The sequence below is a fragment of the Metopolophium dirhodum genome, chromosome 1 (genome assembly GCF_019925205.1).
Source record: "Metopolophium dirhodum isolate CAU chromosome 1, ASM1992520v1, whole genome shotgun sequence".
Classification (NCBI taxonomy): Eukaryota; Metazoa; Arthropoda; class Insecta; order Hemiptera; family Aphididae; genus Metopolophium; species Metopolophium dirhodum.
In genome coordinates this window covers 118,572,299-118,589,933 of record NC_083560.1, presented here as the reverse complement: position 1 = coordinate 118,589,933, position 17,635 = coordinate 118,572,299, and the positions used below count along the sequence as shown (strand labels likewise).

The following is a 17,635-nucleotide window of genomic DNA, read 5'->3' as shown; positions in this document are numbered from 1 at the left end:
TGAAAAAATAAATAAAATCATTAACAATTTAGTTTGTTACAAAAACTTAAGTGTTGACATGTATCGCTTACTACTGTTTTGGGAATTACGAAATATGTATCGATTCGGTTGTGGCGGAGAAACTGGTTCCTTTCTTCTTCACGACTACGTTCAAATGAGTAGTCATCTAAGTTGTCTTTGGAATCGGTTTGATAGTTGATTGTATTGTTACGGAGTTTTACTCCCGGTGGTACATGATTTACTCTATTAACTGCAGTATCAGCAACTCCTTTCTTAGTAACCTGATTGACCGTGGCACGACTTACATGCACCATTCCTGAACGACCACAGTTCTCAATATATGACGCTACGTGAACGTCGCGGCCCCACGCACTATATTGCCAACGGCTACCCGAGTCAGATGGGATGCCTGTACCTCCAGTGAAACCTAGCACACCACATGCTACTCGGCCCGAATGAACGCCCACCCGAACATTAAGATTGATTTTATGTCTGTTGTGGAACCGGCTTACATCACGAACCACGGTACTATTTAATTAAATTAAAATATAATAATTAAATTAATTATTTTATAACAATATTATATACTAGGATTGTTTACACCTAGGCGGTTAGTTTTATGTGCGGGTAAATAATAACTGTAGCTGATTGAATATTAAGTATTTATAACTAGATTGAAATCGATAAGCTTAACAAGGTTATTTATCAAATAATAATGCATTAAGGGGATTGCAGAAAACGTATTTCTCATATGTTTTAGACCAATAAGTGATGGTGAATTAAAAATACTTTGGAATATCTGATTTTTATTTTTTATACATGTATGAACTCATTAACAAAATATCTAGGCTATTTAGGAAGTCAATTTTAAATTTTAAAGGACCTTAAATTAAGATTTTTTTTCAAAATTCCCATGAAATATTTGTATTACATTTGTATTTATTCCGAGCAGATCTGATTTTAAATCAAAAAAGTGATTCCTAAAGAGCATAGTATATAAACTTATAATTAATATTTATATTTCATTTTTCGCTAAGTATTGAAATGTGCGCGCGCGTAAGAGTTTCATCTGGTGGCGGTTCCTGGAGCGGAATTCTCGATAACACACACACACTAATGTCCATTTACTATTCACACATAGACATTGAATTTGTTATAACTGACAATTATACGAAGTATGTAGATTTTAACAATTGAGTAAATGTTAACATTTTATATGGAAATTATTTAATTTACTTAACTTTATCTAAAAGTAAGAAAAAATATATCAGAAAGACTAAAGACAATGCTATCTTATTAGTAGCATCAACGGGGAAGTGGGTGAAATAAGGATCGTATTCGATTAGTTGTGTACTTACTTAACAGCGTCGATTAAATCCAATCCCATTTGGATAGCATTTCTTGCATGTCCATTGTCATTCATCATCCAAGTACCGTTCTTGTGTCCATCATCGTCATATCCATAGCTTTCTTCATCCGGCAACCCAGCAATGAAATACATACGGTGGCCAAGCAGACGTATTGGGAGGCAATGATTGCGATATGCCAGTTTACGAAATAGATTCGCCAGCAATCGATCAATAAGTGTAATGAGCTGCATGGAAGTTTGGGGGCCAGAATTATCATGGCTCACAACTAGTGGCGCATTATCCCAGAATCCGGTGACATTGGCAAACACAACACTTACATTTTCGTATTCTTTTAAATACATTCTCGGCATATTATCTATTTTTAACAATGTTTCCTGCTGATGTCTCTGTAGTTGCACATCGTCTCGGTGGCTATTGTCATTAGAACTGCGAATCGCGTTATAGGAACGTGCTGCATCGGCAACTATGTCGTGTTTCATTTCCAAAAACACGCGTCTGGGTAGCAAGGATGTTAGGAGTTGATTCTGTTTATAAAATAAATCATAATATAATTTTAATATTTAACTTAAATGACTAGGAGTAGTATTATAAATAGATTTTACCAAAAATGCACCAGACTTCAAGTCATGGTCGAAAGAGACGATTTTAATTGTTATCATTTACCAGTAACGCATCAAGGGGGGAGGGGCAGCCAAATATTTAAGGGCGGAAAAAAAAAGTCGATAATGTCGTTTGTAACATAATAACAATAAAATATTTAGTAGAATAAATATTAATTATTTTAGTTTACGAATTTACGATGTCAATTGTCGGGATATCTAAATTCGTAATGGAATCTAATATTAGAACTATTTATAGGTACTTATTGGGAGAGAACGCTGTTTAGGAACCTTGTTTTCGTAATACCTAGTACCTAATCGAACAATTTTTAATATCATCACTATTCAATATACATTGATATATTGACATGTTATAGCCGCCGGGGCAAATTATATAACATTTATTTGTTGGGTAAAAAAGCTTGAAATAAATTTTCATACAAGGCTCCTGATTATTGTTACAATATCAGTGGAAAAATATTAAAAATACATTATCACAATTTTTTTTACAAGCATTACAAAATACGTAAGAATCACAAAAATGTGCAAATCATTTGGAGTTGGAAATACATAAAAATTTATCTTTATTAATCTAAGATTCTTCATAAATTTGTCAAATTTTATAAAAAAAATCTCTACAGGAAATTTAGATTAAATGAGTGTTTGAAGTTATATTCACTCGATTTCTCATGTAGCGATTTTCTTATTTTGTTGTAATTCAAAAACGAATAATTGTAGATACACGAAAATTGCATTGAATGTTTATATTCTCATTTTCTATACACCATACAATTTTGAAAATATTTTGACTTATTTTGAGTTGTTTATGGACAATTTTAAACTTCAAATTTCTATTTTTTTTAGTTTTTTTTCTATTGTTATTAATTCAATTGTATTTGTTGGGTAAAAAGGCTTGAACATTTAATACAAAGATTCTGATATATTGTTACTATAGAAGTTAAAAATATTAAAGATACATAGGAAAAATTTTTTTTAATAAGCATTTAAAGTTCAAATTTAAAATTGAATGATTATTTTTTAGTTAAAAATGTATAAAATGTTCAAATTTTATATCTAAGGAAGAAGGATTGAACATTTTGAACAAGGTAAATAGGTCATATATAAATTACTTTATTCACAATCATATTATCATCAAATATACTTAGTAATATCATAGGCTGACTGACCGTTTTTGCTCAGAATCGTTTTTCTTATACATTAATATTATATCATTAAATTCAAACTTAACACCATCGTTACGGTGACCCTCCTGTAACCTACTGTACAGCAGAGCGACACCCACTTGCCTACCTTTTTTTTTTATAAATGTCAACAAAATTTTATTTGTTGGGTTATAAAGCATGAACATTTCATGTCAAATTAATTTTTTACTTAGATTTGAAACCTTTAACTTAGACATATTCTCTCAAAATAGTAAATCAAACAAATTCTCAAACAACGATTTTCTTATATTATCGTTATTCAAAAACTAATAACTGTAATACTTTTATTAAATGTCTATTTTATCATTTTCTACATATGATAACATATTTTGACACTTTTGAGTTATTCATAGATACTTGAAGTTTTCAATTTCTTTAGTTATTTATTCTATAAATGTAGTCAATTTTATTTATTAGGTCAAAAAGCTTGAAAACGTAATACAAGGTTCCTCATAGGTAGTTGTAATAGCAGTTGAGAAATATTAAAGATCATTGGCACGACTTTTTTTTATAAGTATTCAAATTTCTAATTTTTACAAAATTTGTCAAAATCTTGAAAATGTCCAAATCATTTTGAGCCTTAAAAAGTTATAAAATGATTATAAAATTTTTATAGCTAATGATTGAAAATTTAAAATGAGGATACTTATGATATATTCATACTGTAACCAACCAATCTAAAAAATATATACGTACTTATATATTTTAAGTTATTTTTTTGTAATTTATAAATATTATTCATGGGTATATGAAATATTAAGTATATTATTATATTTTATACGCACAATTACATTTTTAAAAGTAATTTTTTTGGGAAAAATGTATTTAACCTAATGTTATACTAATGTTTTTAGGCCGATTGATCTTCTTCGCTCAGAATCGTTTTGCGTATAGGTACAATGGTTTTAAATTATTGAATTCAAATTTAACACATCCATTACAGTGACTCTATAGACATTTAATGTACATAGCAGAGCATTATAACTACGCGTTAACCGATTTTTTTTATATTTTTAAAATGAAACAGTTATTCAAAAATCAACTAATAATATTATCCTAATAATAAATCATCAATATTATCATCAAACATCATCAAGTCGGCGTTATTTTGTAATGTTTTTAGGTAAAAATTAATTTAAATTAGTTTTTAGTAGGAAACATATCACGCAATTTTGATGATCAAAAATAAATTTTTAAGACAAATTCACCTTGTGGCTTGTAGAATAGTTGGATAGCTGTAAGAAGAGAACTGAGGAAAACTATAAGAAGTCTTTTCTATTTAAAAAAATAATATATCAAATTTAAATCAAATAATATGTATGATGATGTAAATATTTCTTCGTGAGAAGTTTTTGAATTAAGAATGCATTTGTTCCGACACTTTTAACAAACGGATTCTTACTTTATAACATTATAAATTGTTTTTAAGTCGAGTAAAATCGTAAAATGTTTAAACTATCTAGTTGTAGTAATATAATTGGGCATAACTGTAGTTTAATATCAATAGTATTTCCGTGTACTCACCAGCTTATCAGCTTGCCGGCGCAATGCTGCTCGAAGATATTTGTGTTTCCCATCAAATCTGCTGTTGCCTTCGTGACTTCTAATTTCTATACGGTCCTGGATTATCGACTGACGCAGTAGCCATCCAGCCAGATTGACGCATGCCAGAACTACTACGTTAGCTATGAGCTATTTTTTTTTAATAAAAAAGTAAATTAAATCAACGCAATATAAATTAGAAAGAATATTCTTTAAGTTATACGAACCTGTTGAATAGCCGCCATGGACGAATTGTTGACCAGACGTTTCTGTTGATGGTATGCGATGTACATATTAAGGGTTGTGTGTCCAATAGAAGCTACGATAGCAAACAGCAAAACGGCGGTTGAAATGTGGCGGTCTTCTTTGAAATTATCTTCTATATTTTTTTGGTTATCATCATGTTCATTAATAGTTTCGCTGTACTCGTTATCTGATTGTCGGTCTACACTTGTTGGCAACACTAGGCAGTACGAGACGAATATGAAAAATGACACGTGCCATAAGCCTTCGTAAAGTGCTAATTGATTTTCATAAAAACTTTCTGAATTATAATAATTCCGTCGTTCGGCAGAGTTTTCCGCGGGAACTTCCGTCATTTTATTCACGATTTTATCTCCGAAGACTTCGGCTAGTGGTACAGACGGAAAAATTGCGGTGATAAATAGTGCAATTAACATGTAGCAACACCACTTTTCCCGTTTTTGCCATTGATACCAAACATAACCAATGGTGACTGCACAAAAAGCTTGTCCAACAAAATACCACATCGGCGGTAGCTGGCATAACCATTTAAATAGACTGCTGCTGTCGACTTCTTTTAACCATATCCATCCGCTACCAGATGTCACGCCATATATATAATATACTGCGGCCATAGCAGCTGAATACATGGTATGTAACAGGACGGCCCATACAATCGGTGATGTTGGTAACGCTGATCGTTTTTTATGAATCCCTTGATGTTGCAATTGTTGAGACTTACGTCGCCGTTGTCGAAGCGGTTGTTTTTCCCAGTCATCTGGCGACTGATAACGGTTATGTAATTCAAAAAGAACAGCTGGTGACGGTTGCAGATGCATTTCATCTCCGCCGTACCAGAGGACGTTGAGCCGGTGTTCTTCTTGCCGCTGTTGCCACCTTCTTTGTTCCTCAGTTATGTTAGCGTTATCTGTGGCAGGGGTGCGACAAGTTGAACTATTATTAACTGACGTAGAAATAGTTGGAAATACCAAAGAATTCGAATTATGCCCGTTAGACTGAAAACCATTTCGCCAAGATCTTGTGGCAGCTGTCACCAATCCGTTTAAAAGGCTACGACGACCGGGAACGTCGGTCCCAAGGGGATTCATAATCCCAGTATTTTCGTCTTTGCTGTTGGACTTTCATACGGAATCGATGTCCAAATACGAGAATCGAATGTGCTATGGTTAGACTATATTGGATCAATGATGGTAGTACTATTAAAGTTAGTAGTATTGATAGGCAGTTGGTTGGTTAAGTGGCAGTAGTTGTAACGATAGTAGGAAAGTGATTATTCGATGTTAGTAAACTGCTGATAGAAGTAAATTGCCGCCATTATAATAATAGCAATATTTGAATTTAATTACCGTATCTGTTACAGTCTTTGACTAATTCTGATATCGATACAAAATGTTTTAGGCACAGTGGTAGCCTTGCGTCCCTCGTTGTAATGGCAAAGGTGAAATGGTCAAATCGAGCGACGACACCCAGTATCACAGAAATTAGTGGTGACGGAGAAAGTATCGTCACCGCAGTAAGAGAGCAGGGTAGTCGGTATTAACATCAGCATGTACGTATTCACTTCATGCGTCACACCTAACAACATAATTTTAATTTTTTGTTAATAAATTAATAAATCACCAAAATACTGAAATGCGAAAAACCTGTAGTAGTTTAATTTTTTATATTTAAGCCTTTAGAGGCCCTTGCAATAAACATTTTTATTGAAACGATCTAAACACCTGGAAATAATGTACTTACTCCCTGTGGTACGATTTAAAAATATAAAAATGTTTGAATTTATAATTTAACATTAAAAATTGTTATATAATTATTGGAAATTAATAAATTAAATTTTTTTTTTTTTTTAATAATGAAGTAACATTTAAAAAATGCTTCAACCAATGAAAACTTGTTTATGAATTGAAACATGTTTAGAATCAAAAAATTGAAAGTATACCTATACTTTATTATCGTTTTTTTTTACTGTCTGTAAGAGAACGCTTAATACAATTTATAAATGTATTCCAATCTAAATTAGAAAAATTAAAAACGTAGCTCGATTGATACGTACGTATAATATTTATAAATATATATTTAAAAATGACCTACTTACTCAAAATTTTTTTGTAATTTTGCTTTAATTTTTATTAGGATAAATAAATAAGGATAAATATGTGTAGATGGTCTCCAAAAATATCACTACCAAATATTTATACAGTATTTATAGGCAATTATGAAATTTTTTATGTGAAATAGTTCACTGGTATAAATATAAGCGCAAGGTGTAAGTGAATTAATAATAAAATATATTTTATGCAGGATTTTTTTTGTATACAATTTCATTTTCTTAAAATATTATTAAGTAAACGAAATTTAAGATCAAACTATTTCTAAAAAAATACCCAGTTAAATAAATAACCTTTGAAAAATATATCTAGCGTATAAAATATATTGCAAGCCATGTATAATACCTATAGTTATTAATATTATGATTTATGATCAAATTATAAACAAGTTGTACTAGTACTAAGTTAGTACAAGTTAGTACTTGAGTTCCACCAATGGATGGACACTTCACACAAGCGCCTTCTGAAATTTTGTAAATTAAATTAATATTATTTCATTTTCCCTAATATTTTTTATAAGTTCACAACATTATTTTTGATTATTGTAAAAATATTCCTTTACATATCGTACAATAACTAGGAAGATAAAAAAAAAATTGCAAACAAAGCACTTACTTGAAAACCAGTTTGTTTAGTACCGATATTATTATCACTACAAAAACACTTGTAGATACTCCGTGTAAATAACGACTGAGTAAAACGAAAAAAAAATAGATCTTTAAGCCCTATAAAGATGTGATAATGTGATATCATAAATAAAATTCGTACATCGTAAATTAAATTAAAGTGCACTGATAATGTTTTTTTATTGGCGAGAAATAATTTTGAGTAGAAATAATGTCCTTTATTATATTTTAAATTATAATGAACTTCTAATGACTTTTGTTATAAAATACAATAAAAGCTTATCTTATAACTTTTGTTCACATTATTTCGTGTGCCGTGTCATATTAAGTATATAATTTCTCACCAAGTAAATAAATTATTGAAACAAAATAAGTGCAGGTACTTTAATTTAATTTACTTGTCATTTATTTATGATATTACATTTTTATAGTGCTTAAAGAACTGTTTTTTTTTTTTACTTAGCAGTTTTTTACACGGAGTACGACGAAGTGTTTTTGTTGTCATATCACCATTTTCAGAAAATTGTCGAGACAACAGTTTTTTTGGGGAATTTAGTTTATCACAAGGTTTCTTTTTTTATTCAATAAGTACTTTTCTTTATTTTTATTATTTGTTTGTACACTTTAGTTGGCATATTTATAATAAAATAATACTAAAATATTATTGTATGCGAGGTGCGAACCACGGTTATCTACACGTTTATACAACCGTGGTTTGAACACAGTAATAACTAACAACAGTAATAAGTAATAACACACTAATACACTAATACTATAACCATACGATTTCATGATTTTTGCAAACGGATAATCTGCACAATTTGTTTGATTTTTCTAATTTATTAGGTATTAATTGATTAAGTAAATTATTAGTTAGGTAAGGTTAAAAGAAACACTGTTTAAATGAACAACTTCTGCTTCGAAATAATATACAATGATGTGTCGCTGCTATATTTTTTACTTACCTCGAGCCATGACCGTAACACAAGATATACCTACTATAATATACGATGAATAACTATGATAAAATACTATCTAATATCTAGTCTATAATATAGTTCTGTGTCTCTAAAAAGAAAATATTATGGTATTCTTTAAAGAGGGTAATAATAAGTCATGATTTCGAATTTAATGGAAATCAAGATTGAACTTTTCATTTTATAATATTTTTAAAGAAATTATCACCATTACAATCTATAAAGTTTATATCATTTGTATTTGTTCTAAATTGTATTAACTTGTTTAAATTAGGGTTTGTCATATGGCACACTGTTTTCTCTCTCTAGCCCATGCGCAACATAGAAAAAAACATTTACGTATGTTTTGGAGTAATCTTAGAGTAAAATTACCAATTACAAATTCATAGATAATAATACTTTAGAGGATATGACATATTATAATTGGTCTAAATATTGTCTCATAATAATAATATATAAAATTGATATGTCAAACCCTCAAAAATATTGTCCTCTACAGTTTTTGTAATAGGTGGTTTTACTCATTCAAGATCTCTCAAAAATCATAAAAAAACGATTTTAGGTGAAAACGTAAACGTTATGTTACGCGTGGGTCTGAGAGAAAAAAAATATTGCTCTGACATTCTCTTAATACGAATAAAGTTGTAGAGCTTATATATACTAACGAACACGAACAAAATATATAAAATTCATTAAAAGATTCTGAGTAGAAACTTCAAAACATTTTAAGTGATTATAAAATAAACATACATTTTTGAATTATTTACACATTAAATAAGTATTTAAATATTATCTTGAATGGGGACTTTGTAGCCGAGCGTACTAAGGCGTCGGTTGTGACGCACACCGGCGCTGGTTCAAACCTCGGTTCACGGGCGGAATTTTTCTTCGGGCAAGTCACGGTGTATGGAGAGAAGTGCCGCCATCCCCACCCGGGAATGGCAGATACCCACGGGTGCCCACTAAAAAATCTGCCAAAACTACACACACGTGTGTGTTACACATACAGTTCCCTCCCCTACAAACAAAAACAAACACCTAATGGGACTATAGTTGCCGGGCTTCACAATAAATAAATAAAAAAAAATGTTATCTTATTCTTTACGTTTTTACTGTGGGTTTAGATATTATTTATAGGTATCTGATTAAATAAAAATTGAAAATAATTTTACTGACCTGTGTTTTGATGATTATTTCAGATAAAGGGACATCTACGGCAGTACGGAGTCTTTAAGTTGATGTGGGCATAACAGTTGGCGTAGAAAATGACGAGAAAGTTTTCGTTCAAGAATGAATATGTCTAGGCAATTTTTATCGTTTTGACTATCAAACTATTGTTTGACCACATGTGCATCACTGCAAGTGTACGAGGATTATAATCACCACCGGTCCCTGTTGGCACAGCTTCTTTTGTGCCGTTACGTCATGGTACCGTTAACGCTAACAAGTTATTTGGTGATACATCTGTGTTACACCGATGGCGCGAGTGCTCTACCAATCAGTGGTTAGTACATGTACATAATATGCTTATACTGTGAGCGTGATCGCGTATTATGAAGAAGATACGACAACATTAACGTGGATTTCGTCGCTGGTTTCTAATGTAACAATTGCACGGTCGCGAATAGTTGTAGTGACGATTTCGTCTATTATTCCTGGAAATTTCCATAATGAATACGTAAAAACAAGAAATGACAACGACCACGAGTAGAATCAGCGTGACGGTTTTATTTACGACTATAAAGATATTATAGCGTAAGTATATAGAAATATTTGGAGACTTGGTGCGAGACGCGTTTTTGTTGGTTTGGAGGTAGTTACGGTGGTGACGATAATATCACAATGATATGACAACAAATAGTTGTCGAATGCGAAAGAAAAGTAAAATTGGGTGACAAGGTTGAGATTAAATTATTGTAGCAGTGAAAAATTCGAATACAATTATTGGCGTTTGATTCAGAGGAACAAGATCGTCGCCGTTGTTGTTGCTGATGTGGTCACGGTGCGTCGAAAAATCACACGGAGCAGTCGAGTATGCGCACAAACACTTTGTCTAGGAAGTAGAGTACAATATTGCAGTGAAGACTTGCAGTAGGCGACGTCGATATGATGGCGCAGCTACGCGACACAAGTGTGAAAAATTGTAAGTCCGATAATAAACTATTGAGCACCACGTAATTGTAGATAATAAGAAAATACGATGCAAACGATTACAGTGTGAATGACAACAGGTGTGACTGATGGGAACGAAAAACAAACGGCGATAAATAACAATAAGTTAAAAAATTGGGTATTATTGATAGTAAGTAAATAGGTAATAAAAGAAATTGTTTTGAGTGGTGGCCACGGTGGCTGACAGCCAAAAGTTGACTGAATGGTCGCGGATCTCAAAATAGTAGCTCCATCCGTTTAGTCGCAGTGAAAGTTCGAGTTGTGGAATGGGAGAGGCGTGTAGGTAAAGGACGACCTACGAATCCGCCTACGTTCAATAACATTTCGTGAAAACCACCCATTTGCCATCGATGGGCGGGCGGTCGTATTCTGCACACGCGTCGCAGCAAATTTTGGTCGAAGGGGTAAATACGGCGTCTATATGGCGAGAAGCCTTTCCTATCACAAAAGTCTATACCTTACTCACCTCACCAGGGTATTCGGCGGATGACTCGCAACGACCACCCCTAACGAAGTAAAGTACAATAATTTAGGGCAACAATCACCGCCCACACAACCTACCACCGAAGTATAATTTATTCCACGACCCAGTTTCGGAGTGAAAGTGGTATCCATGCCTACACTCTGCTGTCATTTTTGATCGATCCAAAACAGATTTTCCTAGGCACCCCTATGTAGCACCACCGCCTCCTTCGTAACTGTATACACATTAAACTGTCACCACCCTCGGTAAACCCCTCCCCCCAGTTTCCAACTGTTGTCATTATTAAAGTGTTTATCTGTGCACTTTTTGGTTACATAAAAGAATATAATAAAATAACATTTCACAAACCAATGTATACTTAATACTAACTTGATTGCTACAAAATGTAAGTACAGATTTATAATACTATATACAGGGTGTACCAAAAAAACCTGAGAAATGTAAAATGTAAAATAGATAAAAGGTCAAATGAAAAAAATTATAAAAATTATATGAAGAATAAAATATGATTTGAGATTTACTTATGTCTGAAAATGTATTCCCTAAAATAATATTTTGAATAAAGTTATTAAGATCAAATTAATTTACTAAAAAAATTATTAATATTTAAAAAAAGTTTAAAAAATAAACTATTTGACTTAAATAAACGTTTTTGACATTAAAACTTTTTTTAACTAGATTTACAAATTAGTTATTTTGAAATTTTTCAAAAAAATTTAATATAATAAGTACCTATTAAAAAATAAAAAATGATATAACTACTTGTAGCTATACTTGTAGCGTGAGCGTGTATAACTATACAAATATTTTTAAAAAAATATGTTTAAATATAGATTTGAACATAATTATTTTATTTGTTAGGTATTTCTGTATACATTTCAAAGATAATTTTCATAATAGCTTCTTATCAGTAACATAATATTAGGTAAGTAAGTACACAACTATTTAGGTAAAAAATAAAATAAATAACAAAGGATAAATAATATATTACATTCAAGTACTCTTATATAATTTGTTTGATTTAAAAGAAAACTATTCATCCCACATGTTGATAACAATAGGCAACTGAGAAAAATTAAAACATTTTTTCTGTAAGTGCATACCGAAATATCAGTAGTGTAAAATAGTTGAAGAATAATTAATTAATATATTAATCCATATTAAATATTTAAAACACTTTTAAACTCCAATGAATAACTAACTTTTAAACTATTGTAAGTAACAATATCTAATGAAAATCTGATACTTATAAATGTGCTTTCAAAATCCATGATCAAGTGACATCTCCCTAGACATAATTTAGCCTATTTTTAATAATTTTCTCTTAATATAAATTTTATTTTTCAATTTATGATATTTTAACAGAATTAATTATTTGGGAGAGGGAAAATACTTACTACAAAAAAGCAAAGCTATACTTGTTGAGTGAAGTACAATACCATTTTCTAATAAATGAAGAAATTAATATATCACGGTGATACCTAATGTTCTTTTACAATACATTTTTGAACGGAAAAATGTCCTATCTAGAAAAACAGACTTTCCTTATCTCCTATCATTGATTTTAATGTACATCAATTATCTATCCAACAATCTGTTCTTTTTTCCATTCTACTTTCCTCCACAAACTATATGTTAAATGAACATTGGTTCATTATTTAATATACACTGGTAATTTAGTTCTTATTCAAGATATTGAATTCAACTATGAGAAATAATTTGGTTTCCTTTAGACATTTTATCATTATAAAATAAAAACAAGTGCTGTTTATTATTATTCCATTCAAATTTAATTCTTATAAACTATAGATACATATTATTTATAATATATACTGAAGAATATATAGTTTTGCCAAAGAAAAACAATAAGATATAACAATTAGGTACCGAAAACATTTTACATGACAATGTACTAAAATAATAATAGTAATAATGATTTAGTAGCGACTAGCTTTTTAGATTATTTTTGTTAGTAAAGGTTCATAATTGATTATAAAGTGGGGGACATTCAAACATTTCTTAAACATCTTATAAGTAAATATACTGCCTATTACTATTTTCTATCATATCTCATCAAAGAATGTTCTGTTTAAATACAGAATTATTTACTTTTCAACAGCTTTAGAAGACTTTTTGAAACTTTTGTAAAATATACTTATTATAGAATATTAAATAGGTAATTATTTGATATAATATTATGAACCAATTTTTCTTTTGAAATATAATTTTTATAAGTTAAATAACTCTAACCTAACTTTGATTGGAGTTACACAATCTATTTGTTAATAATTAACATTATCTCTCATAAATTGGTATAGGTACATATTTTGATTGTGTACAATACGACTCTGAATGTTTACCGAAGATATTTATACAATATAGCCAGATTATTATAAGTTTAAGTACCAGCTACATAAATCTCTATACTCTTACTGAAATAGGGAGTAGGGCTTTAGGGTATAAGCCCCCCCCCCCCCAAAAAAAAATATGTCTATAGCCCCTTCAAACATTTCAAGTTATTTTATGTTTATTCAATATTATTAAAGTAGTGATTTGACCTATTTTCAAAAGTAGAATTATATCCAGTGCCACATACACTTTGTTTTTGATATTTAAAATTATCATAACTTGCTTCAACATTTGAAATATAAAAAAAAGCTTAAATCAGGTTCTGGATTATATTTATACCTTTAAGTTTGATAATAGATCACTATTAATAATAATATTGACTCTAATATTAAAAATAACAGTAAAATAGGTTCTTCTGAACTACAATTTGCTGCAGTGGCGTGGTGAACGGGGTTGTATGACGCCCAGGCGTCGTGGTGGAATTTTTTTTTTTGGGGGGGGATGGTTGGATACATTATGGTAACCAATAACATAAAACAAAAATCAAAATATTTACAGTCACATAATAATTATAATATTATGTACTATATATTATATTAAGAGCCAAGGGGGATAAAGAGTGGGTAGGTACTGAAATATATACTGGGGCATCATAGTTTATAAATGTTTACCACGCCACTGATTTGCTGTTATCTATTACCTAATAAGCCTAATTTAACATATGCGCCAACAGCGTTCTAAAAAATTATATGTAATTATGTTTCCTAGTATACCGTTTGCAATCGTGCTTTGATTTCATTATTTTAAGTGTGTTACGACTGACCGTTAAGGATTTAATTCATTTTAGTTACAATTTATACTTATTAAAGTTGTCATAAACTCCTTACATAATTTTTTAAAAAGTAATTTTCAAACTCCAAAATAAATAAATAATTTAATGTAACATGAAAATGAATAAAAACTGAATTAGAGTAAAATTACCTATTTATTTGCTTTATTTAGAATTTAAAATATAAAATATTTTATAAATATGGAAATAAATTCAATATAATTATTTTATCAAAAATGTAATTTATACATATATCTAATATATATAAAATATTTAGTTATAAATAAATAAGAATTAATCTTACCAAATTTACACTTTGAGGTCTTAGGAAGTAAAATGCAGTAGTATAAATAGTAGAGTAGAATAATGGCACGTGAGATATCAGTTGAAATATTCTTCAGACATGTGTATACCACGTTAATGAAGTATGAGATGTAATAGCTAAACTGATTGCTACTTTGTTGATTGTATAGAAAAACCTTTTTCACACTGTAATCATCAAAAACATAATATTATGAAAATGAAAGTAAATAACATGCGCCAAGCAAGATCAGGTACAATGGGAGTGGGCTATGGGCTCTGAAGGGTAGATATCACCCTTAAACTATACACTCGACTATACATAATATTAAAAATAACATTCTTGTTCATCAGTTAATTTTTAAAAAGGATTTATTCTTATTAGTTTCAAACAATATTTTCAGTATTTCGTATGTTTATGGTTTTTGTTATTTTTTAAACTGAGTATATAGGTAATTTAAATTTAAATGACTAAGGTACACATTTAGATTTTAGATTTTAGCCTACCCTTTTTTTAAATTCTTTTATCTGACCTTAATGACAAGTTCAATATAAAAATTTTAATATAACTAGACATTTTTGATAGTTGGTATAGATATATACCTATATAAGTTCTCTAATATATCAGAAAAATTATTTAAAGGAATAATTGTTTATAAAAAATATGAAATACCTATGCTAAAATTGTAAAAATGACCTAAAGAGTAAAGATTAAAAGGAAATGCATAATAGGTTTTATTTTCATTATCTCTCTGAGGCACACAACAAACATTTTAGTTATCTGAACAGTATTAGAATTATAGAAAGGCAATTTATACCCGAAAGAGGATTTTGTCCTTTTTTCCTTGATCAATTCAAACTTTTCAAATATATTTTTTATAAGAAGGAGGTAGGCTACTTTATGATTTGAGTGTTCATATAACATACAAATGCGATAAATGTATACACATTTAAGTCTAGGTTCCAGTTATATTGTGTTGTTTGTTAAAAAAGTGTAAAAAAATTAAGAACAGTGGACATTCTTAATCAAAAACCAGTACAAGGCTATGATTTAAGTCATATCCAATGGAATTGACATTATTATAGTACCTAGAGTTGCCATACGTCACGGTTTTGAAAATAGGGTCCTGGTGTTTCCATAAAGTATATCAGGGTGGTCAATTGTTATGAAAATATACTTCAATAATATTTCTACTAGAAAAACTGATTGGGTACTTGATTGACAAACACAATCTATCTATAATTATTGATGAATACATTCATATTTATTGTCGTAACTCATCTAGATTTGTAACATTGAGTAAGTTTCTACAGTATATTTCAACTTTACGAGACACCTTTTTTTTGAAACCTTTGTAGTTAAGTACACTGAAAACAATGGCAAAGTCAGAATTTGTCGCTTGGGCAGTTTTGATGTTACGACACTTCAAAATTAGTTTATAAAGAGTAGGGTAAATGATAAGAGTGAATATATGGCGATTACCCTGTGACCAACTTGAGATGTTGTTGCATAACAAGTCGAGGAATATTTTCAATTTTTTGGTCAGAGCGCAATGCAGGAAGTAGGTAGCAAAGCGGACATCACTGGCCTCTACCCAAATAAAGGGGTGTCCCGTAAAGTAGAAAAGTTTTTAGATTAGAAATGTATGTCGTAAAGTGCCAACTGTGGAGGAGTGGTAAGATTTTTCCCATGAAAATTATTCAAAAAATGTTTGTTCAGGATTAAGTAAAATAAAATAACTCTACTACAACCCACTAACAAAAAATGACTATTAGGCAGGTATCTATATTAATAGTACGGTTGGTAAGCACATCTAAAATTAAAAACCAAGAACTTACCACTAAGTTCTAAAAATTGCACAAATAGGAAGCTTGTTACAAAGTCTGTTGGTCTTGTTCTGTTATTCAAACAGACCGGCGACAGAGAGCACAGTCGGTGGATAGCAACGGGCCAGCGAAACGTCCAACGTCACGGACACGGTGTCTACCTTTTTACGCGTATGTAAACGTCGAGTTACATTGGCAACGTTCTGCCGTGGAGGTGTTCCGTCGATTACGAGACGCGTAGAACAGTGGGATGAGAACGGCACCGACCACGAAATTAACGGAGTGAGAAACGAGGTGTGACTAGGGTTCTTGGCGGCTAGGACCGTTTTCAGATTCACGTTGACATGCTCGCTCTGTATACGTTCACGGCGTTTTTCCACTGAGCGCGGCGCCGATGACGGAAACACCGTCACAAGATCTGATGTCGTCGACGTTTCGACGTCGCGGAGGAGACGATGGTCGATCGTCGATCTGCGGCTACGATACCCCGCGCGCTCCGTTTTTCCACCAGTACGCACGTTTGCCGGCGGACGACTTCGTCCCCGCCCCCGCTCATTCCCACCACAACAAACCACCGCCGCCGCAGGACGACACTGCGTTGAGCCGGCTTCCCTTTGTTTACAACACGATAACGTCGCGCGGGCACCCACAACTCCGAACACGCTCAGGCACTGGCCTGATAGATCGACGCGCCGAGTTATGCGATTTATTCAAATATAATACCTAACCGGACACCGTCAGACATCTAAATTTGTTATTATTACGGTCTATTATAAAATATGAATAATGTTGATGGTCATTTCGATGGGCGCCCTGTGACCACTCGGCTGACTTGTGCCAACGGGAACGAGTGTCGTCGACTGACACGACAACCGGTCACCACGTTATCTATCCGTTAGATAGGACGGTGTCGTTGGCCTGTTGTTATCGTCCCGGGGTAATAACAATAACAATATTGTTGTTGT

The 17,635-nt window shown here is 31.3% G+C and overlaps 1 protein-coding gene across 3 annotated transcripts in view; it reads right to left on the bottom strand.

The window, feature by feature from the left end:
* LOC132936433 (uncharacterized) overlaps positions 1 to 17,338 on the bottom strand; it is a 30,602-nt gene extending 13,264 nt beyond the window's left edge. For all 3 annotated transcript variants that reach the window (XM_061003161.1, XM_061003162.1, XM_061003163.1), the window contains exons 1-6: positions 16,683 to 17,338; positions 14,848 to 15,032; positions 4,962 to 6,573; positions 4,717 to 4,884; positions 1,359 to 1,894; positions 72 to 528 (exon numbers count right to left, since the gene is read on the bottom strand). In XM_061003161.1, coding sequence (XP_060859144.1) covers positions 72 to 528; positions 1,359 to 1,894; positions 4,717 to 4,884; positions 4,962 to 6,086 — 2,286 coding nt within the window. In that variant the 5' untranslated portion in view covers positions 6,087 to 6,573; positions 14,848 to 15,032; positions 16,683 to 17,338. The remainder of the gene's footprint in view (positions 1 to 71; positions 529 to 1,358; positions 1,895 to 4,716; positions 4,885 to 4,961; positions 6,574 to 14,847; positions 15,033 to 16,682) is intronic.
* Between the last annotated feature and the right edge of the window lie 297 nt (positions 17,339 to 17,635).